Below are 26,142 nucleotides of genomic sequence, written 5' to 3'. Positions count from 1 at the left end.
CGCTTCCAGGACCAAGATGAGCAGGCTTTTAGTTTACAAGATACCTATAGTCCATTTTAGAATCAAGCGCGTCACTTACGATACAGTTCGGGCGCTGTTGCAAATATAGAAAGATATCTGACGGAAAGAGTTCTATTGCTTGTGGTCAGGCGTGATGACTTCTAATATATTATATATACAAGGTGTTCCAAAATTAAATGTCAAACCTTCGGGAGCGTGTAGAGGATCAATAAATTAAAAAAAAAGTCATATAGAGAAATGCTCGTTTTTGTTTTATTTTCGAGAAAATCGTAGGAAAAAAAGTATTTTATTTTTTATTTTACTTTATTATATATTTATTTATTTTTTTACTTTTTTAATGAAGATATTGTTCAAAATGTTGGCCTCTTGCAGCAATGCAAGCATTATTGCATCTAGTATTTATATTGCAGCCAGACACTATTCTGATGATATTTCATGAATTACAGACATGATTCGATCTCTCAGCTGCTCTCTTGAATCAACTGGCGACGAATAAACTTTTTCTTTCAAGCCTCCCCCCCTCCCATATGTAAAAATTTATGGGTGTCAGATCGGGATGATCAAGTATACTACTCCTCCACGTTCAATCCATCGTTATGGATAATTTCTGCTTCGAGTAGCTCTACTACCATAATGAGCTGGACATCCATCGAGTTAAAACCATATAATCTCTAAAAACTCACCTTTAAAAAAAGGTAAAAAAAGGCGACCAGTTAAGGGCACGCCATTAACAAAAATTATCCATTGCAAACCCATGTAGAATCCTATAAAAAATTAATCATTGCAAACCCATGTAGAATCCTAGGCAAAATTAACCATTGCAAACTCATGTAGAATTGTATTAAAAATGATCCATTGCAAACTTATGTAGAATCCTACATTGCAAACCCATGTACAATAGAATTGTATGAAAAATTATCGATTATAAATTCATGTACAATCGTAACAAAAGTAATGAAATAAAAAAAAAATTGCGCCAAGTGAAAGTAGAAACTTGTACCAGTGGAAAATTAAAGTTGCAGACATATATAGAGTCGTATAATGAATCAGTAAAAATTTAAATTTGCAAATGTAGAATCGTACCATAAAAAAACTTATCTTTAAAAAAAAAAGATAAACAAGATGCCAAGTCCATGCGCCATGTAAAAAAGAAATAAAAAAATTTTAGTTAAAAAAACTGGGAGCGCTGCTAAGTTTCAAAATTACAATGCACCTTAAAGTAACATTAATTAATTTAAACACAAAACATATTTTAACTGTAATGAGTTTAAAAGTAACAATTTAATTTTAATATTGTTAGAATATTATTTAGCAGCGCTCCCAGTTTTTTTAACTAAAATTTTTTTATTTCTTTTTTACATGGCGCATGGACTTGGCATCTTGTTTATCTTTTTTTTTAAAAGATAAGTTTTTTTATGGTACGATTCTACATTTGCAAATTTAAATTTTTACTGATTCATTATACGACTCTATATATGTCTGCAACTTTAATTTTCCACTGGTACAAGTTTCTACTTTCACTTGGCGCAATTTTTTTTTTATTTCATTACTTTTGTTACGATTGTACATGGGTTTATAATCGATAATTTTTCATACAATTCTACTGTACATGGATTTGCAATGTAGGATTCTACATAAGTTTGCAATGGATCATTTTTAATACAATTCTACATGAGTTTGCAATGGTTAATTTTGCCTAGGATTCTACATGGGTTTGCAATAGGATAGGATTCTACATGGGTTTGCAATGGATAATTTTTGTTAATGGCGTGCCCTTAACTGGTCGCCTTTTTTTACCTTTTTTTAAAGGTGAGTTTTTAGAGATTATATCATTCATTTTTGTATATTTTTATGACCGGAATAGAACAATTATTAAACATGTTTATCTAAACTTCTTTGCTTAAAATGATGTGTACAATCATATCCTAGAATCCTGATCATTCCTCCTAAAGCACCCTATTTATATAAATTTACCCATATGTGTGTGTGTGTGTGTGTGTGTGTGTGTGTGTGTGTACTAATGTCGAGCATTTTTTATACATTTTCTATTAAATTTAGATAAAAGTTGCAGGATTTCGAAAAAGAAAAAGTTGACACAGACTTTTTCCTAAACGGCGATTTTCAAGGTTATTTAAAGGTCACTTATATTTTCAAAATAGAATTACCTTAATTTTTCTCATATAAATCGATTCCTCGCAATATTTACTATAAAAAGTTGTAAAGGTATAATTTTTACATAATCTTACATAAACTTCGAAATATTACAAATATTTTATTCTATGAAATATTTCAGTTTATGTAAAATTATGTTAACTATCTTTTAAATTATTCACTTTTAGCCATCTTACCCTTACAACCTTTTATAGTGAATATTGCAACAAATTGGTTTATATATATAATATATATATAACATCAGTTATTATTAATTGATGTTTACATTTATTTTTAGACTTACTAGAGCTCTAATGCTCCACATTTTTTGCAAAAACTGTTTATTCTACAGATTTCAAATATGCTTTTAAATGATGATTGAATATTTCCTTTTTTTAATTATTTTTATTATTATTTTTCAATCTCAATCAACTTTTATAACTTTATGCCAGCACGATACAAATACATGTGTCTTTATTTTTTTTATTATTTTCAGTATTATTTTTCAATCTCAATCAACTTCTATAACCTTATGCCAGCAGGATACAAATACATGTATGTCTTTATTATTGTATCAACTCTTGTCTTTTCCATGTAACCATGTCTTCATAGTTTGAATTATCCCTTCATCTTCTCAATCTTTCTCAGAGATTTAATTAATTAAATACACTTCACACGAAATAAAGTTTGCTGGAAGATATACAGCAAACGATAACTGTAAAAACATGATTACGTGGAAAGAACAAGAGTTGGTACAGTAAAGGCAAGTAAGTAAGTACATGTAATGTATCGTATTGGCATAACGCTATATCCGCGGAGCAGATAATGTGGCTGTAGAGGTAGTCTGCAGTGCAGCTAATGTGGACGTAGATGTTGATTGAGATAATTGTCTAATATAAAATAGAATTTAAAAATTTAGTTTAAAAAGCTGTTGCATATATAAATAAAGTTTATTTTTTCTAAATTTGGAATATGTTTAATTAATTAATTTTTTAAGTTTATGTTTAATAAATTTTTTAAGTCTGTATTCAATAATTTTATTCATTTGATAAATACATGTATGTCTTTATTTTGATATGTTTAATATAATTAGAAATTCATTATTAATTAGATATGTAAACTATAAATTCATATATAATATTTGAAAATATATGTGAATATTTAAATTTTTATCTTCTCCTTCCTCTCCTTCAATCTCTTTAATATCAATATGTGTATGTGTGTACACGCGCGCACATTTGTACGTATTTATTTAATTATTGGATAGTTGAGAGTACTTAATTGATAAAAAATTATGACAATAATAATCCTTGTTTTTTTTTCTTATTATTTACTCAGATTTTTTTGTCTATCTTATAAGATAAACACTTTAGAGATTGAATATTTCAAGTAAACTAATTGTAAGTAAATTTCACATTAATGCATATAGATGTTTAATCATGAATGTACTGAATAAGTACACAAGACGAACAGTGAGTGAGTGAGTGAGAATGAGAGAGTGTGTGTGTGTGTGCGTGTGTGTGTGAGAAAGAGAGAGAGAGAGAGAGAGAGAGAGAGAGAGAGAGAGAGAGAGAGAGAGAGAGTTAGCCAACATAACCCCGCACGCTGCCGATCATGAATGTACTAAATAAGTACACAAGACGAACAGTGAGTGAGTGAGTGAGAATGAGAGAGTGTGTGTGTGTGTGCGTGTGTGTGAGAAAGAGAGAGAGAGAGAGAGAGAGAGAGAGAGAGAGAGAGAGAGAGAGAGAGAGAGAGAGAGAGAGAGAGAGAGAGAGAGAGAGAGAGAGAGAGAGAGAGAGAGAGAGAGAGAGAGAGAGAGAGTTAGCCAACATAACCCCGCACGCTGCCGATATGGCGGAGCGCCACTATCGCCATCTGTTGTAAAACGTGCGAGATGGACAAAATTACCACTACATGCATCTTGCATGTGTTGTGTACGTGTGATATATGTGTGCGCATGTGTTGTATACGTGTGAATACGTGTAGCACGATACTACTATGTATGCGTGGTCGATGATGATAATGATGATGATAATGATGATAATGATGATGATAATGATGACGGGGACGTTTCTTAATAGAAATTTTTCATATTTCGACTTTGCATTTATATATCTCTGCTTACAAATCACGTAGAGCAGAAATAAAGACACTTTTATTATATAATTCGAACTCAATCTATCGATTAAGTCTAGTATAAACTTGATTGCTTCAGCCATTATTGAGGATTCGAAATATTATAAAGACTCAAATGTCCGACTCGCGTTAAGATACACGGTGTCTCCGCTACGCCCTTAACTGGTCGCGAGACACTACCGTGTCTTTTGATTTCAATCCGCTACTGTAAGGGAACGTCTTCTAAATAATTATTGAAGTTGTTCCAAAAATATCTGTAACAATCTGTGTAGCAACCCGATCTGATGTTTACAATGATAAAAAATTATTGATTTGTATTGAAAATAATTGAGATGCAAATTTAAGACGTAAGCCGTTTAAAATAATATTTTAATCAACAATTTAGTTTTTAATACAATAACTCAATTCTTCTGCAAACTGCAATAATATCTGAATAAAAAACATTAACCTTTAATTATCTGCATAATAATAAGCATTGTATATACACAGTTGAGATACGTACATCACATTTTCTAAAAATTAAAAAAATAAAAAAGTCATTTTTTAGCCATCTTCGAGATCGAGATTTCCATGACCAAAAAATGATATAGTCAAATTAACATCATTTTGACTTTTCTGTTCTCCTTGGATTGGGTTGATTGAATTATAAAAACATTTATTTGATTAATTGGACAAAATTTGAATATGTTTAATTAGGACAACTGTTACACAAAAATGCTTGCACACACACATACAAATATATATATATATATATATATATATATATATATATACCTATATAAATGTATATTCGTATATAAAAATGAATAGTTTCAAGTATAAAAAACATTATTATTAAATATAGTAAATATAATAATTGATATATAATATAATATAATGTATATGCAAATGTATATGTAAATATAATTATATTATAATGTAATATAATACAATAATAAAAATTCATATTTTATATAGCCGCCGGATTTAAGCTGTTTTATATAAAACCTAAGCTTTTGATTTTGTAAAAATTTGAATTTATAGAGAAATATATAATATCTATAGTATTGTAATTTTAACTTAAAGATATTAGTTTGATTCGCATGCATTGGAATTCCAGTGTTTAGCAAAATGTGATTCCTGCATCAAATTCACAGTAAGATTTTGCGGCAAGTTTTTGAAGTAGCTAACATCTAAATATTCTAGTGGATTCATCGCCAGATGCACCTCTATCAATGGCAATGCATTCGTCAGAGATAAAGACTCTAATGAAGTAAATTGATTATCATTCAAATTCAGATATTTGAAAGTTGTGAAAGATTCACTCCATTCTTCCGGTAAAAAACTTAATTTGTTCTTTGACAGATCTAACATTTCTAAGAGCGAAGTTCGGGCAAATGCCTTAACATTAATCTCGGCGATCTCATTCCCTCCTAACAACAATTTTGTCAATTTCGGCATTTGCACGAAAGCGTTCGAACTTAGACTCTTAATATTATTACAATTAAGAGACAGAATGCTGATAATTGTTTCACTCGAGATCTGTGGAACATCCTCGAGCTTGTTGAAACTCAAGTCGAGCAATCTCAAAGATTGCAATTTTTCAAATGTTTCTGCATGTAGGTAACTTATATTATTTTTGGATAAGTTCAAATATATCAACTTGCTAGTGTTCTCAAAAGCGTTTGATTCGATGAAATCAATTTTGTTTTGAGAAATGGAAAGATAATGCAGATTTTCTAAACCAAACATTGCTAGACCAAAATTTTGCGGATTATCATTCTCTCTCCCATAAAAGTCCAATCTACCATTATGTCGATTATATTGATCATATTGATTATATTGATTATATTGATTATGTGGATTATATTGATCATATTGATAATGTTGGTTATATGGATCATATTGTTGTTGATTATATTGACGTTGCAAATTATGCGGAACAGACGAATCATTATATTTCTTTACATATTTCAGATTGTTGTTATCCAAATTTAACGTTGACAAGTTTACTTGTTTTTTATCAAAAGCCAAAGAATTGAGCGAATTATCGTGCAAATCAAGAAAATATAAACTATTTGGCAGCAATTCTACAAAATTGGTACCTTCTATAATGTTGTTGGAAAGATCCAATTTCTGCAGTTTCGGGAATGGGGTTTCTTCTTTCAAAGTTCGCAAATCCTTGATATGATTTGTACGAAGAGACAAGAATTCTAAATTGGGATATTCTTCCAAAATGTCAATTGTAGATAGGTCATTATTATTGCAGCTGTTCAGAATAAGGATCTTCAAGTTTTTATGACTCCCAAAGCTAAAAAGTTGATCCAAGTTGATATTGTTATTAGAAATTAATAGTTGAGTTAAATTAGGTAGTTCGTCGAAGGCGCCTTTTTCGATGCTCTGGATGCCAGTATTTGTGATGCTCAAACAAGATATCAGAGGACTACTGATAAAATTCTGACCAATAGATGTAATTATTGCATTGGAAAAGTTTAGTGAAATATCATCGTTGCACAAATGTTCATTTATCAAGGTTGGAAATTCGAAGCTGGTTGGAATATCACTGGCTGTTAATAATAACGTAGACCAGCAGACACAAATAATGAAAGAAAACTTCATGTTATTGGATCTCTGTAATAAATATAATAAAAATATGTTTTAAAAATATAAGTAATAGTATATTAGCTAACAAGTGCGGGGGATCGTAAATCGGTCGACAATCCGCACGATCGGCTGATTTATGACCCGCACATGTTGGCTACGATATTTTGTGTGACCGATGCGTGGAAAGGGAGCCTTTTCTAAAATCCCATCATGTGCGTAAAGGGCGACTTTTCGCGCGCCGGTTGCATAAAATAATTTTAAATTTTAATATTATATCAGAATAATATAAACGAAATTATATTTTAATAGTAATTAACATTATAATGATAAAAATCTGTATAATTATAATTATAATAAAAAAAATTATGTAAGGTAATAAAAAATTAAAATTTATATACACATGCGCATTTTTGAAGAAAGGCACGATCAGACTTTATAAATTAAAAAATAAATAAATAAAAGACAGAACATTTTTTTAACTGGTACATCTTTTCTTTTATACACAGTCCATTGTTTCCTTAACTTTTTTTGAGTAATAATAGTATCTTATGTGGCATGTGCGGAAAATAACGAATTACGTCTCTACATAAAAATCCGCCGTGACTACATAGAAAAATAAAATAGATATACAAATGTTGTATTAGTAATAAAAAAGTAATGTTCTCTCTTTATTTGCATTTTTTAACGTTTAATAGGTTTTTACTTTTAAAATGCGCCTCATTATAAGAAATAATATAATAATTATGATATAGTAATTAAAAATTATAATAATTATTATAATATTGATCTTTATATCAATCTATATAATATTATATTAATTAATTTATTTATGTGCTGCTAGAACACATATATATGTATACATTATTAAAAACTACATAATAATTATTATAACAAAAGATTATAAAAATACATTTTTCTTATTATAAAATAATTAAAAATATAATATTCATATTAAATTTTCTAAAAAAATAATATAAAAATTAAACGTACCATTTTTATAAATTGCTTTCTTCAAAATAATATTTAAATATTAATCCAATGATATTATATTCTGTATACTTCTCGCAATAACTGCTCTTTGAATACTGGACTTATGCTGTTATGATAAAGATTAAAACCAAGCGATAATGAACACGTTATGTTAAATATATTTTCTATATCTCGAGTTACATGACCCGGATGGCACAACATAAAAGTAATCATCAACTTGGCTCATTATAATATATATTCAATAAAATAAATCGAAATCTATTAGAAAGTAAATTTTTTTATGGATAAGACCTAAAAGTTTCATTATTTGTAGTATATGTACAAAAAGAAAAATAAGAAAATGCATGCATCTGACAAGGAAAGGGTTGGAAGTGTCCCCCTCCGATTTTAATGAGCTTTGAATATGTTGTAGTCTAGATCAAAATAGGAGACACGTATTTTTTTAAATCCCTCTATAATCTAATTTTTCGAAATCCCTCTCTCCCTCCTTTTCAATGTTTGAAAATTTTTAAATTCTCATAACAAAACTTATAGATCATTCAACGACAAATTCAATTATACATAATAAAGTTGTATTCCAAAGTCACATTTTTTAGAAATAAATTAAAAATATCCCTATACACTACTATACGCCCGCTTTATCCGCCTCATGACGCTCGTTATTCACAGCGACAGTTATTTTTCTTCGCAAACTCACAGAGGCAACCATAAATTAGCAATAAATAATTTATGAGAATATATTTTTATAAATTATAGAAATTATATTTATAAATATAATTTATAATTATATAATATATATAATTATAATATATATATTATGTGACAATAAATATACATATAATTTATATGAAAAAGTAATGTTTTTAATGCATGAAAAATAAAACTAGTCGGACAAGGAAAATTATTGATCAGATGCCGAGGTTAATAGATCCAATTCTATGAATAAACTTAAATTTTAAGAAAAATAGTCGTTTTTTATAATAAAGTAAACAAATTTTAAATGATAAAGAACGTTTTTATGCAAATATACATTTTTTTTTGTTAAAAGTTTTATAAATTAAACATATTTATATGTTACTATATTTTAATTTATACATTTTTGTAGATAACATCCTTGCTCATATACAACATACATTACATACTTGAAAGAAATAGAGTATTTTACTAATCAAAATATTCTGTTTTATAATATTTAATTTCATAAAGTATAAAGTAAATGTAATACACATTGTCTTACATTATTAAGTCATTATATATATGTATGGTATATGGAAATATTACATAAAATACCGTACATAATTATTGCATACAAGAATAAAAAATATTCATGGTTGATATCGGTTACAAAGATGATAATCATGAAAGAAATGATTTATACAAAGGGATTTTTTACACCATGCGCAAGAAATTTAAGAAGAACTTAAAATTTAAAAATTGAAAAAAATTTGAAATAGATAAAAGAAAGAAAAATATTTTATTCCCGTTCTACTACTATAAGTGCAAATCAAATTAGTTTCGTAAGATAGAATATAAATATATACACTCATATAAATAAAATTTTAAGTATAAAGAATTTTAAGTTTAAAGAAATATTATGCAGATATAATAATTAATATAATATAATATAATGTAATAATAAACTTTGTCTTTTTATGTAAGTGTCAATAGGATACGTTTAAGCTGTTCAATATAAAAAATCTAGAATTTTTTAAATTAAACGTTAAATTTATAAAAAAATAACACATTTACAGTATAATTTTACTTGATTTAACAGTATTAATTTGACTTGCATTTATTGAAATTCCAGTATGCAAAACTTAATCCCTGCACTTTTACAATAAGATTCTGCGGCAAGTTCTTGAAATAGCTAACATCTAAATTTCAATGGATTTATCGCCAGATTCACCTCGATCAATGATAATAATGCACTTGCCAAAGATAAAAACTTTAATGAAGTAAATTGACTATTGTTCAAATTTAAATATTTTAAAGACATGAAAGACTCGTTCCATTCTTTCGGTAGAAAACTTAATTTGTTCTTCAAAAGATCTAATACTTCTAAAAACGAAAGTTGAGCAAATGCTTTAACATTAATCTCGACGATTTGATTCACTTTCAATAATAATTTTGTCAAGTTTGGCATTTCCACAAAAGCGTTTGCAATTAAACTCTTAACATTGTTACAGTTAAGAGCCAGAATGCTGATCACTGTCTTACTCAAAATTCGCGGAACATCCTCGAGCTTGTTGCGACTCAAATTGATCAATCTCAAGCACTGCAATTTTTCAAACGTCTCCAAATACAAGTCATTTATATTATTTACGGATAAGTTCAAATAGACCAACTTGTTGATGTCATCGAAAGCGTCCAATTCCACGAAATCAATCTTGTTTCCAGAAATGAAGAAGTAGTGCAGTTTTTCCAGGCTATCCATGACTAGATCAAAATTACGCTAATTCTTATGCGAAATATATTAATGTTATTTTTTTCTTTCATATTCGTAATTAATATCGATTATATTGATTGTGCGGACTATACAAATCGGATGACAAATCACGCGAATCATTGTACTTCTTCACTCAGATTATTGTTATCCAAGTTTAACGCTAATAAGTTCATTTGTTTCTGACAAAAGCCAAATAAGCGAGAGAGTTATGGTGAAGATCGAGAAAGTACAAGCACAATTTGGCAGCAACTCTAAGAAATTAATATCTTGTATGTTGTTGCTGGAAAGCTCTAGGATTTTCAGTTTTGGGAAAAGAATTTCCTCGATAAGAGTTTGCAAGCCATTGATTTCTACGAAGAGATAGGATTTCTAAATTAATATATTTTTAGAAAATGTCTGTAAATGTAGATCGATAGCTGCGTTTGATGGTTGCGTTTTTTAGAATAAGATTTTCCACGTTTTCGTGACTCCCAAAGTCGAAGAGCTCGTCTTTAGATTAAATGAAATGATATACATGTATATTAATACTACAAAAATTTAGAATTTATAAGCAGATTTGTTAATAAAATAGGAAGTTACAAGTAGAAGTAATTGTATTTAAATCAAACTCAGTTTTGTTATAAAGTTTAATTATGATAGCAAATTATTATTAGTATAAACTGATAATAGATTACTAGTACGAGAAATACAATTCAATAATTTTCATTAAAAAATAATGCAGGTATAAATGATGCTACAGTATATTATATAACACAGTTATATTTTAATTTTATATTTTATCATATATTTTATATTTTAATTTTTATTCTTGTATGTCTATTACGTACATAATTTTAATTATAAATAATTTTCATTTTTGAATTTTTGTTATGTAGCAGACAACACAAGCGCGCGCTTCGTGCGTGTTATTAACGATAGTTTTATATTTTATTTTACAACTATCAAACTATTAACCTTCACGATGGCAATTGTTTGATGCTATTAATATAGCACACAATGTTAATCGAGACAGCCATAATCAGCATCGCGGAAAAGCAGCAACAATATTTGCGATAATCAATTTTGCATGTTTTTTTTAGAAAGAGAATTTGTATAGTCTTATATATCTTGGTTACAGAATTATGAATGCTAAGAATTCATAATTCTGTAATCAAGATATATGAGATTACACAGATTGATAAATCTTTTTCCTGTATAAATTAAAGTATTAATATTAACAAAGGAGAAAGCGTTCTAATTTTAGGTAAAAAACGATATATATAACCAATAAATAGATTTATAGTTTATCTAACTTCACATTTTGTCAATAAAAGAGGAAAAAAACGATAGACTTCTCAAAGTATCCGTCGAAATTCGGCCAACCGTTTAGGATCCCCTTAAGTTTATTCATATTATTACAAAGTTAAAGTATACCGTTTGAATACGTACATAAAGAGTAAATTATGTATGCTAAATCGTACCCCCTAAGATAGATGTTAAAACTGCAATAAAGCCATAAAAGAAATGACATTTTTTATTTATTTCAAATTATTGTTCTTTGTCAACGATATGCACATTAACAGAAATTTATCGTTGTTACGTATTGTAAATTAAAAAATAAAAAAATATTTATTAGTACGATTTATACTGATTTGCTAAATTGTACTTATGAGTTTAGTCGTATATATAATATTTAAATTATAATATTGTAACAAAAATAAAGTTTTATTTTCCATAAAAGTTCTGAGTCTTAACATTTAAATATAACTTTCAGGGAACCAGATATCATCTACGATAAAAATTTATATCCAATTGCTCACAAAATCGAAGTAGCTCAATTAGTAGGACGTAAAGTGACACAGGAATGGTTTAATAACATGTTGAACAATCCGTTCGTGTCGGATTTTTGGTTTAAAAAAGGTCTTATTACATTGTTTGTAATGCATGCTGTCAGTAAGGTACGTCATTCTAAATATTTTCAACTCTCTCTCGCTCCTGAAAAAGGTCTTATTGTTAGTATGTAATATATGCACATATTTGCGTATAATTTTTTGCATATATGTATATATATATATATATATATATGTATAATTAAAAAATGTAAGTATTTCTAACATTAAATAAAATACTGTAAAAAGGAAGGAAGAATCGCGTGTAGCGTGAGTGCACTATGCAAGGCACTATGCTTATGACAAGGCGCTATCCTTTCGAGCATGCCTTTGACATGCCTTTTTCTATCAAATATAGATTATTCTAATGAAAATTATTAACGATATTATGCATTATAGAAAAAAAAATGACTCAGGACTTGTTGACTCAGTTTTCCACGAGAAATATCGCTATGTAAATAGTGGGCGCCAATTATGTGACACCCTGTATATACATATATATAAATAACGACCTCAGAAGTTTTGTTGACCTAACACATATTTATCATGATGACACCGTACAGAGAATCAGTCAGTCTTTCGTGGCCTTTCGAATCATATCGTGGTAGATATAATGATTGTAAGAAAGCATGTGTGAATAATAATATTCTTCGAACATTGCAGACTGCTAAAGCATTAATTTGATGCTGTAATTTAAAAAATATATAATTTTGCATTTAACATACATTTCCGAAATATTAGGTAAGTCAAAATAAGTTAAAAATATAAAATCATATTTGTCTACAAATTAAAAAAAAAAATTAATCATATAGTATAACGGAATTTCAAAGAATTCTAACATATTAGTATAAACAGAATAGTTTTATTTAAAATTATTTTTAAATTTTAATCCAGAGATAATTTCAAATAATGCCGATATTATAAATACCAAGATTAAAATTTAATTTCTACTGTTATAATTAAAAACAATTTAATGTGTAATGTTACATGTATACCATATATATTGATGGTAAGAATATAAAAAATATTATCTTAATTAAAAAGATTTGATAAAATTAACATTGATAAAGATTATAGCTTTAATACTTAATAACAAATAAATAAATTTATGATAAAGTTAAGTCAATGTACTTAAAAATTATAATAATTATTTATTAATTATAAATTATAGAGTAAAATGATATAACATTCTCTAATTGTAAATCAAATAAAAAATCCATAATATTATAGATTTTAAACAATTGTTAACTCCACATCTATTTTGATACATTGATGCGTTCAATCTGAAATATTTAAAAAAACCCATTATATACAGGATGTCCCAGAACAGTAGTAAACCTGTTAATAGTAGATTCCTGATATCATTTGGAGTCGATTTTTTCTTCGCGACAGTGATAGGAAGGCTATCATTATATTTGCATGTTCCCAAATTTGCCGTCACTTATATATATATAACTTTGCAATTAAACCTTAAATTAAAGTTCTATGGTATGAATAGTAAATCCTACTGATATATATACATACATATATATATATATATATATATGTGTGTGTGACGGCAATATGTGCGTGCGTGCGTGCGTGCGTGCGTCTGTGTGTGTGTGTGTGTGTGTGTGTGTGTGTGTGTGTGCTATATACATATATATATATATATATATATATATATATATATATATCATTTCGTTTAATCTAACCGAATATAATTGCGCAAAGCGAAGTTATATTATATATACTTTAACATTAAGATCTCAGAAATTGCAACGCATGCATGCAAAAATTGTTTTTGCATTCAATGCATAAAAAATATATTAATTAATTATGCAATGCATAAAAATTCATTTAAATATTTAACAGAACATACGAACAAAGAAATAAAATTTTTTACAAGAATCTTTTGTGTTCAAATATGTACGCTTTCATTAGACTTGCGCGAGACTTATACCCCATATATCTGTCACGCTGCGCGGCTCGCACAAAACCGATTTTCGTTCGAGGTATCGCGAGCGAGTGGCCTAGGTCACGTGATCAGTAGATCGACTAGTCACATGAACATACTGATCACGTAACTACATGTAATGGAACCATCGGTCCCGTACTCGCGATATCTCGCATGAGAATCAATCTCGTGCGAACCGCGCACCGTAATGAACGTGTAAAGTGTACTAATCTGATCACGTGATCAATTTCGCGCGAGCCATGTAATGTAGTGTAGCAAACGCGTACAGACGCACGAATCTAATGGAAGCGCATATATTTTGATCAAAAGATTTATGTAGAAAATTATATTTTTTGTTTTCCGTTAAAAATGTATATATTGAATTTTTATGAATCATGTAATTAATAATTATATTAAATATATTTCTATGCATGCATTGCCATAATATTTTATTGCGTTGCTATTTGAAATATTATTATTAAAGATTATTAATTTAACTTCGTTTCGCGCACGTAATTACTGTCAGAAATGATCGGTCGAAAAGATGTCGAATCGATATCGATTCGACCAATTCGACATCTATTTGACGTCGATTCGACATCAATTTAACTATCATTTTTAGCTGGGTATATTCAATTAAATTAAACAAAATAAAAAAAAATATATGATAAAGAGATACAAAATAGTATGTATACAAATTAGTTGTTAAAATAGAAATTCGACTAATTAAAATTATGTACATGATTAAAATGCGGCGAATTAAAATTATGATCACATCTATAGCATCATGCAACTGTCATCACGAAAATGAATAATTTAACAATAATTGTTAAATTAATAATAGAAATAATATCAAAAGCGCGTGCAAAGCGTGCTCTTGTATTGTTTAAAAATTTTAAAAAGACATCAAAACTGCATTTAATATTTATATCTATCTTTTGTTTAGAGTTTGTTTTACAGATCTAAAATAAATATTCCTTCTCGAACATGATGATATTTCTAAAACTATTATTAAGTAGCGGATTAATGTTTATCGCTGAGACGACTTCTATTTGTAATCAATCATCTTTATCTACCAGCTATCTACCAGCAAAATATATAAAACCAATCCATTACGACATCAAGCTTATATCATATATTGAAGGATATATTTTCTATGGAGAATACAATATCAGCATAAGCATTCCTAACAAAACGCAACACATATTTCTACATTCAGAAAAATTAAGTATTAAAAATATAGTTTTGTTTACAAATGTAGCAAAATATGATGAGAATGATAAAGATACAGTTTATAAACCAACATATAATATTGAAGAAGACATACTTGATATTTTTTTTATCAACGAGGTATCACCAGGAAATTACATTTTAAATATAAAATATTATGGTACTGCTAATGAAGTCTTTAGTATTTTCGACGTGAAAAAAAAAATTGCGTAAGTAAATAATATATGTTTTTATAAAAAAGTACAATGTGCAATTACATAAAACATTGTAATTAATATATATATATTATTCATGGAATTTAAATATAAAGACTATCAATCCTTATCTTTAGTTTATATTATTACATATTACATTTATACGTTTTTCAATTCCCAATATTTTTATGTTTGCTGAATCAATAATTTATATTCTTTGAAATGTATAGTATGGTAGCTGCTACTCATTTCCATATAATAAGCAGCCGACAATTGTCTTCAAGTTGGGATCAACAGAATTTATTCCATGAAGCAACCTTTAACATATCTATAGGATGTAATCAATGTACGGCTTTGTCAAATATGCCATTGCGATATACGGAAAAAAGTGAGCATAATATGTTATGGACACATTTTGATACCACACCTGCAATTTCGTCTTATCTTGCAACAATGATTGTGTCTAATTACCAATTACGTATTGATAATGACACTCGAAACATTGAAATATGCTGCAGAAATGAATCTGGATTTCACATGGAATTTGCAAGAAATGTAATTAAAAATATCACGTTGTGGTTTAAAAATGAATGGAAACAGCGTCCCAACAATATTTCGAAAGTGACTCATGTTGCAATTCCAAATTTCCATGACAATGACGTAATCGTTTTTGGATTGGTTTTTTATAAGTGAGTACAAGTACTTAAAATTACATTAAAAATAAAATTATATTAGTATGCAAAATTCTAAAATTTAAAAACATGTATATCTTTTTATTTAAAACATAAAATAATAAAACAAAATATTTAGGCTAACTAAATAACTCAATACAATAACTCTTAAGGGCAATAACTCTTAAGGTGTTATTTATTTATTTTATACTTATAAACATTAAAAAACCGCAAACATTAGTTTTATAATTTCATTTTGCGATCATTATTTATGTTATTATTATTGTATTGAAGAAGACTGTAGTACAATCGAAACGTTTGCAGTTTTTTAATGTTTGCGGTTTTTTAATATTTATAAGTATATAAAATAAATAAATAACACCTTAAAAGTTATTGCTTGTTTAGTTAGCCTAAATATCATTTTATGTTTTAAATAATTTGTTTAATTTATACAAACTTTCCAATTTTGTATATATTAATAACCCAGCTAACCATTTCTGCGGAGGCAAATGTAGGCAACAACTTTTGTATAAAATGGCCGCAGATAAGAAACATATTTTGTCATTACAAACACTGTGAGCATAAATTCAGTAAATATTTCCCAACATCTGTTAGCAGACTATATTGACAAAGTGGCAATGAGTAGAGAGCAGATCTGTCGAAAGTGTTGACAACAGATTGATTTTAAAATGCAGCAGATCCTTCAAATCTAGGATTTTTCTTCGACTTGCTGAGCATTTGGCGCAAATCCGTTCTCAATTTACGATCGACAAATCCGTTCCCAGTCTGTTGCCAATCTGTCGTCGCCCTGTTAGTGACAGATGTGCTCTGGCGTTGCACCCAACTTGATATTAAGATATACTTTCAACTTTTGATTGCAATTGGAGCGCACTCGAGGACACAGTAGGCTCTGGATTTGCAGCCATATTTGGTCGTATTTTATTTCCCGATTGTTAACAATTTCCAAGCAAATGGTTAGCTGGGAATGTATATCTTTCGTTTCTGTAAACGTTCAAAAGTATAAGAAATTGCGAAAACAATTTTAGTAGAATTAAATTTATTCATACTATTACAAAGTTAAAGTATACCGTTTTAATACGTACATAAAGGATAAAGTATGTATGCTAAATCTTACCGCCTAAGGTAGATGTTAAAACTACAAATATAGCTATAAATGAAATGACATTTTGTCAGTTATTTTAAATTATATTTCTTTATCAACGATAAACACATTAACAGAAATTTATCGTTGTTACATATATATTATAAATTAAAAGAAAAATATTATTTGGTACGATTTATACTGCTCAATTGTACTTATAAGTTTGTAAATCGTACATATAATATTTAAATTATAATATTGTAACAAAAATAAAGTTTTATTTTCTATAAAAGTTCTGAGTCTTAACATTTAAATATAACTTTCAGGGAAACAGATATTATCTACGATAAAAATGTATATCCTACTACTCACAAAATCGAAGTAGCTCAATTAGTAGGACGTAAAGTGACACAGCAATGGTTTAATAACATGTTAAACAATCCGTTCGTGTCGGATTTTTGGTTTAAAAAGGGTGTTATTACATTGCTTGCAACATATGCTGTCAATAAGGTACGTTATTCTAAATATTTTCAACTCTATCTCGCTCCCATCTTCTCGCAAACGATATAATACTTAAACATTCATATTACATGATTTTCTTAAATCAAACCTTTTTTACAAAATCTATATGCATTCGTTGTGAATTGTCTTGAAAACATATTTAGCATTATTTTATATAATTAACTGTTGTTTAAAAAATACTTTTTTCACATGTTTACATACATACATTACATAATTATAATTTATTTTATTAAATATTTTTACTTTTTAACACTACTTTATTACATATTTTTAAATTTTTATGCAATATAAAATAAAATAAATTAATCAAAAGCTAGTACGCATACACACACATATATGATATTTATTTAAATAAATTTGATAAAGAGAAGTCTGCAATATACTATCACAAGACAAGAATTTAAAAAAATATGTAATATTTGCTGATTATATTAATACAAAATTTTAGATCTTATTATATTTATTTTAATGTGTTTTTCTATATGATAAAGTGTTTTGTTTTATCAATAAAGTAACGGTAATAGTTTGTATTTAATGCAAGTTTCTTCAGAACAATTATATCTATATATTAATTAATTTTTTCTATAGATTTATCCAGATTATCGAATAATAAATTTATTTGTTGTTCAAAATCAACATTACTCTTTTAATTTAGATGGTTATTATATGTGGAATTCTACTTCACAAGTTAACACTTCATTGGAAATTATCAATTCTATCAAAGGTATATATAATATAATAGAATACTCCGCGTAAATTTTTAACTATTAATATTTTAAAATATGTGTAAAGTTTAAACATAATTAATTCTTTATCTGGATTTTAATTAAATATTATTTTTATAAAAATACACACATACGAGCACACACACACACACACACACGCGTATGTACGTTTGTTCGTATTTATGCATATTCTTTAATTAATATTTTAAGTATTTATACATAAAACAATATATATATGTGTCTATGTAATTTGCAACTAGCAGCTACATAGTTTTCCTTAAAATTTCTTTTTTTAAATATTTATTATTCTCATTATTTTATATACAAAAGTATTGAGGCAAGATCGACGAAAAATTAATATTTTATGAGATATTTACGTTTATGTAGAATAATGTGTTAAAGATATAAAATATTCTGTCAAATATTCTCTTTATGATTTTCTTATCCGTACAACTTAATACGGATAATGAATATTGCGAGAAATCGATTTATAATAAAATATAGGTAGATTTATTAAAAAAAGACATAAATGAACTTCAAGTGACTTTGACAATCACCCTTTAGAAAAAAGTCAGTAGTGTTCACTTGTTTTTTATTAGATATTATACAACATTTCTCTAAAACGTTTTCATCTAAAATAAATTGTTCAAGAAATCTATATATAGATATTTTAAAATGAAATAGTTTGTGTATGGATATGTATATATATATCAATCTTAGTTTTATTCAATTTGACCAAACTGGCACATTATACAGTAAACAATATCTCACAACGTTTCGGCCATCAATTACTGGCCCTTATCAAGCGAATCTACAAAAAAAGATAATATAAATTATAAAATATAAAATATGTCCTTCTACCTAATTAGTATAAATTAAATCACATACTTATTAAAGCAAATTTACATGTTAAAATACAAAAATTGTTGTTCTGAAGTACACAAAGCGATGTTAACGAAAGGAACAAAATTAACCAAATAATTCTGGGTAAAAATTCAACGTCAACTAGAGATATAAATTATGAATATAATAATAACAAGAAAGCTATATTGTATATAAAAATCAATGTCAACGTAACAAAAAGACAAACCACCGATAAAAGTAATAAATAACTGCTGACAAACAAACTTACAAGTTATTTATTACTTTCATCGGTGGTTTGTCTTTTTGTTACGTTGACATTGATTTTTATATACAATATAGCTTTCTTGTTATTATTATATCCATAATTTATAGCTCTATAGTCGACGTTGAATTTTTACCCAGAAATCATTTGGTTTATTTTGTTCCTTTCGTTAACATCACTTTGCGTACTTCAGAACAACAAGTTTTGTGTTTTAACATGTAAATTTGCTTTAATAAGTATGTGATTTAATTTATACTAATTAGGTAGAAAGACATATTTTATATTTTATAATTTTTATTTAATTTATATTATCTTTTTTGTAGATTCGTTTGATAAGAACCAGTAATTGATGGCCGAAACGTTGTGAGATATTGTTTACTATGTAATGTGCCAGTTTGGTCGAATTGAATAAAATTAAGATTTATTAGTTTTTAATCATCACTGGCGACCTTAATTTATTTAACGTGTTTTATATATATATATATATATATAGAGAGAGAGAGAGAGAGAAGAAAAAAATGTTATATAAACATAGGTTCGGAAATAAATCGTTTCCGAGTTATAATTACTTGTATTTAATTTTATTTATTTTTTAATTTTTTTTCAATTTTAAATCATATTAAATAAATTTTCCTATAATATTCCTGATTTAAAACAAAGAATAATTCATGAATTCGAAGAAATAAAGGATCCAAATGTTTTTCAAAGAGTTCGGAATTCCTTATTTTATAGAAAAATAAGAGCCTGCATTTGTGCTAAAGGTGGCCATTTTGAACATCTTATATAATTTAATTTAAATATTTATTTATGTTTATTCTTGATTTTTAAAAATTATGTAATCGTATTTACAAATATCGAAAAATTAAAAAAAAATTAAAAAATAAAATTAAGAAAAATTAAATAAAAGTGGCTATAACTCTGTGACTGAGTGTCCGTTGATAGCCGACATATGTAGGTAGAGGGAATTAATTGAATGGTCCTTTAAAGTCTATTTTCGTAAGTATTAATGAGAAATTTACTTATAAAATAGAATGATAAACAGTGCGGCAATAAAAAACATTTCACTCTTACGCAATTACTATTCTGTATATACATATATATTATAATTTTCTTTATAAAATACTATGTTTACATGTAACTATTATAATAAATACACATTTATAAAATATCTAATTTATAATTTTGCTGTAAATTGTAGTACCCTTTATACTACGCATGATGAAACACGCCTTTGATAACATTTTTTGGAAAAACATTAGCTTATATGCAAATAGCACGTGAGTAATACAACATAGAATATAATATAAAAAAATAAAATTATATAAATCTTAAATAATTTATAATAATATACAATTTTATATAATGTTCTTCATTTTTTTTCGTTTCTTCTGACATTATTTTATAATGTTTTTTCTTACTGTTACAATTCCTCTATTTGTACTGATCTTCTACCAAAATTATTTTTAATTTCATTACTCTTCCTATGAAAACTATTTGACAACAAATGTCAAGATCATCGAAATCGGAGATGGATCTCCATATCTTAATAATTACCAAAATTTTTTATAATATTAACATTATACAGACAATCAGAAAGAAATATTTTTATCGGCTCTCAATATTAAGAATATAAATATGATGTTTTTTAAATCGGCCAACAGAGCCAAAGCACAAAAAATTAATTATTCGGAACTGTGTATCTTGGTTTGAGATCACTAAGTTCCATATATAAATTAATCTCGAAACTTACATATAGAGAAATAGGCACGAAAAATATAGGTCCGAAAAGTCGCTGAAGCGAGAATCGAACCCGTGTTTTTCACTTTCCGGGCGACTGCTCTTACCAACTAAGCTATTCAGACCCTTTCGATCCTATATTTTTCATTTGCCTTTTAGTAGATGTTAGTAAATATATTTCTCTATATGTAAGTTTCGAGATTAATTTATATATGGAACTTAGTGATCTCAAACCAAGAGATACAGTTCCGAATAATTAATTTTTCGTGCTTTGGCTCTGTTGGCCGATTTAAAAAACATCATATTCATATTATACAGACAATTTTAACATATTTGTAATATTTTCTTAGGCTATCACATCGTCTAGGCTCTGTAAATCTTATGAAGAATGTTGCTAGAAAAATAAATCTTGCTTTAAAACTAACAAGAATGGAAGAATGGGCTTCGGAGAAGCATTGTCCTCTCGTTAAAGTAGAACGAAGTTATAAAGATCCTATGAGCCAAACAACTATATCGATACAATATATCGACATATTAGAAATTCGCTGCATTCCTATAACTTTTACTACGGAAACATCTTCCAATTTTAACAATTTCACTCATTATTTTCTACACGTGTCACGGGATTTCGAATTATCATTACCATTTAAAGAGGATGGTTGGATGATATTCAATATACAACAAGTTGGTAAATATCAATAAATGGACTTTATCATGACTTATTTTTTGTCTTTATTTTACATACACATAATTGACATAATTTAATTTTTTTATCTATTTTATTCATTGTCCTATGAAAATCAGAGATATTTATTATATAACTATAACAGTTTTACAATGTTTTGTGTAATATTCTGCATTATTATATATATTGATTATATATATTATATATGTATATATATATATATATATACACAGAGTATATATATATATATATATATATATATATATATATATATATACAGAGTGACTCGCGTATCACCTTTCATAGGCAGGTAGAGCAGGTCGAACCGAATAGAAAAGTCCTGTACCATTTTGCGAAATTCTTAATAATTAATGAGAAAAAATTAATTAATAAAGATCAACCAATAAGCGCGCCTACAAGCGCGTGGCGAAAAAAGACAGCCCATATAATTGCACTGTTGCTTGACGCGTGGCGAAACGGAAGAAGGGACGCTTATATAGTGACACATTCAACTGTCATCGAATGTGTCACGGTATAAGCGCCGCTTCACCCGTGCATTAAGATGTAATTGCGTTTTATTTATATGTATTAAATTTTTCATACATTTTTAATTTATAATTTATATAAACAAAAGTATGAAAGAAAAATTGAAATATGTTTGAAAATAAGTATATTAATGATAAAATTATTTATAACAATAAAAATTGATAATATTTATTTACTATTCAACAGGATATTATCGCGTTAACTATGATGATGAAAATTGGCGAAAAATTTCAAGTTATTTAAAATCAGATAATTGCACGAAAATTCATGTTCTTAATCGTGCCCAAATAATCGATGATGCATTTCATTTAATGATAGCAGGCCAACTCAAAGCCTCTATATTCTGGGATCTCACAGAGTATTTGCATCGAGAAGAAGATTATGTGGCATGGTATCCTATGTTTAAAGCTATGGAATACGTATATGGTGCCAATACTCATCGTGTATGGGAAAACATGGAGGGATATATTACGGTAAATATTAATAAATTTCAATGAAAATATTATATTTTAAATGTTTGCATATACACTCATTGATCACAAATAATTTAAATACTTAGAAAAATATTTCCAGCAACAATAAGATTTTACATACTATTACGTCGCAAACAAATGTGCAAACAAATTTAGTTTGAATAATCACTTGAATACTCACTCGAAGAACTGTCCAAAAAGTCTATGATTTTCACTACTCCACATATTATTGTATATAACATTGTTATCGATATGTAGTAAGGTGCTTAATTTTTGTCAATAAATGCAATTATATTAGCTTTACATCAATTTTACATGTTAGTAATTTAAAAAAAATTAAACATATATATTGAGTTGGAAAAATTTAATTATATATATTTTAAAACAATATATTAATTTTATATCTTATTTAAAAATAAAATATAATTGATAAATAGTTATGAAACTTTAATATCTATTAAATATTATAAATATTTCGCACAAATTAAACCATATTTTTGCGTACATGTATAATACATATGTATAATTGCACGTATATGTATATGTACGTGAATAGATAAACGTTAGCGTCTTTGTCTTAAGTGAATTTGTATGTATGTTTGTTTTCTAGAAAGAGAAAATTTTAAAAATCTATTGGAAAATAATTAAAAAAATATAATAATTTTTTATATATATATATATATATATATATATATATAATATACATTTATAATATGAACAAATAAATGTATATTTAACAATTTTTAGACGAGAGTAAGATACATTTTACGCGCGCTACTTGAAAGAATCAAATATGAAGAAATTGATGATACAGACCAACTTAGAATATGTTTACGACAAGAAGCTGCAAGATGGGCATGTTTTCTCGATGACCTTAATTGTAAGGAAGTAGCCAACAGGAAATTAGAACATCATCTCTTAGATCCTACAAAACACAAGTAAATATTTCGATATGTATATATTTTTTAGCCTTTCTTAATCAAATTCTCTTGTATCGCTATAATGTTCAAATGATTTGATCAAAAGATCCGTATGTTAATCTTCAATTAAAAAATTTAATTTTTTTACTATGTTTTAGACTTTTGCCATGGTGGCAGGAATGGACATATTGTAACGGTTTGAAAACAATTACCAACAAAAAGACTTGGCAATTAGTGTATAATATAGGATATAAAAAATCTGACACTAAATTTATAGAATATTTGGCTTGCAGTAAAGATACTGATATAACTAAAAACTATTTAACATATAAACCTTTTTCTAAATTAGAAAATCAATATCTTTTTAACAGTTTTTTACATATTATTACGAAGCATGCGAAGAATCGAAATATCCTGATGGACATATTAAATGACATTTTTTTTAACATAAGACCAAAGTAACGTGACATATTTTTATAAATATTTTGTAAAAATATATTGTGTTTTATATATACATTTGTTTTTTCGTTTTTAGACATGTTGATGTAACTGCAGCATTAATTATTATTATTAATAACGTATATTCCGTAAATCTAACTGAGGTACAGATTTTATATATTTATATATGTATACAAAATGTGATAATAATGCAATGTTAATAATTATTATTTAATGTTTAAATAATTTTGATAATGTTATAATAATGTTATTTACTAATAATACATTTTAGGAAATAAAGGAATACGTTATAAGGTTCAAGTTCCACGCAATCTTATCAATTGAGAAAATGAAAGAAAAGGTAAAAATAAATATTATTATGGAAAGCGAAAGAAAAAGAAGTATTGTTCTATCTCTCTTATTAAATTCTGATTATTAATTTTATATTTGTTTTGATTATTATATAATCAGTATATTGATTTTAATGTTTAATTTAAATCTTTTATATATATTAGGATTCCATAATGCTGAAGTCTGATAAAGTTGAAAGCAAGATATCAATTCGCAACTATCAAATCGAAAGACAGAAGCAGTATTATGAAACATTTTTCTACCAGCAGAATAATTACACGTTAACATACTCTTCTTCCAATCAACGCGATGAATTGTGATATTAAAAAATTATCTTATAATACTTTTCTTTGTATTATTTACGTTTCGTACTATTTTTAAATGATAAATGTCGAATCTGTTTTAGCAATGTAAAATGTGTATAACAGTGTTGCAACATAAACAAAAAATTCGAAAAAAAATCCGTTATGCTATATGTATAATCAGAAAACAATTAATATTTCTTGACCTTATAGTTCATCACTTAGAATATAAAAGCAGCTATTATGTGTAACACATGCACTTATATACATATATTTTTTGTACATCTTATAGTATAGTGTTTTTAATTATTTTTAATTACAACTTGTGATGCATTAATAATGTTTCATATATTTACAAATATACTTTACAATTTACGATTCACCGAATTTTTATTTTTTTTTATAACATTATACATCCTATGGTTAAATATGTATAAAACAAAAAAGTATATTAATATTAATATAGGTCTGCATATATTAAAATAATTCGAACAATAAACAGGCTATGTGATCCAATCCAGATGTTTGGATGTTAAGACAGCGAAAATTAATTTTTCGTTGTTTTATAATTGTGAACGAGGCACAAAAGGCAAATGTATATATTTTAAAGTTTATAAAGTCATACAACTTAAATATAAGTACATCAAAAATTATTTGTGCACTCAAGGCCAGTCAAGACTGTACTATTTACAAGGAAAGGGTCGGAAGTGTCCCCCTCCGATTTTAATGAGCTTTGAATATGTTGTAGTCTAGATCAAAATAGAAGACACGTATTTTTTTATAAGTGCTAATTTGGCCGTTAAGGGGGTGAAACACCTTGAAAAAAATCGATTTTTTCATTTCTCAGCAAATACCGTCGAAGCGATAAGAGATATAAACAAAAGTTTCAAATAAAAGTCTTATGGTTTTTAATGTACTTCAAAATCATGTAATCAGATTTGTCGAAAATGTCATATTTTTCGAAATCCCCCCCCTCCTTTTTAATG

General features: G+C 27.0%; 2 protein-coding genes and 1 pseudogene across 2 annotated transcripts; 1 reads left to right on the top strand and 2 right to left on the bottom strand.

Annotated features, from left to right (window-relative positions):
- Positions 1-5,534: 5,534 nt before the first annotated feature.
- Positions 5,535-8,000, bottom strand: LOC114933299 (uncharacterized). Its single transcript, XM_029305809.2, is given in 3 exon segments — positions 5,535-5,673; positions 5,676-6,921; positions 7,885-8,000. Coding segments are annotated over 3 exon segments (1,311 nt in total). The 5' UTR covers positions 7,888-8,000; the 3' UTR covers positions 5,535-5,611.
- Positions 8,001-9,645: 1,645 nt separating this feature from the next.
- On the bottom strand, positions 9,646-10,376 carry LOC114933300 (uncharacterized; annotated as a pseudogene).
- Positions 10,377-12,958: 2,582 nt separating this feature from the next.
- Positions 12,959-25,538, top strand: LOC114933395 (aminopeptidase N-like). The gene is made up of 13 exons (XM_085489377.1): positions 12,959-15,573; positions 15,789-16,247; positions 17,658-17,841; positions 18,509-18,577; positions 20,028-20,046; positions 20,903-20,981; positions 21,792-22,129; positions 22,859-23,145; positions 23,893-24,083; positions 24,224-24,523; positions 24,601-24,667; positions 24,796-24,864; positions 25,019-25,538. The coding sequence occupies exons 1-13, from the start codon at positions 15,122-15,124 to the stop codon at positions 25,172-25,174; spliced, it is 2,670 nt and encodes an 889-aa protein (XP_085345503.1). The 5' UTR covers positions 12,959-15,121; the 3' UTR covers positions 25,175-25,538.
- The last annotated feature ends 604 nt before the right edge of the window (positions 25,539-26,142 follow it).

The sequence above is a fragment of the Nylanderia fulva genome, unplaced genomic scaffold, assembly GCF_048542155.1.
Source record: "Nylanderia fulva isolate GAGA-0341 unplaced genomic scaffold, ASM4854215v1 Scaffold81, whole genome shotgun sequence".
Taxonomy (NCBI): Eukaryota; Metazoa; Arthropoda; class Insecta; order Hymenoptera; family Formicidae; genus Nylanderia; species Nylanderia fulva.
Note: the sequence above shows the minus strand (reverse complement) of the source record. Positions and strands in the feature narration are given on the sequence as shown.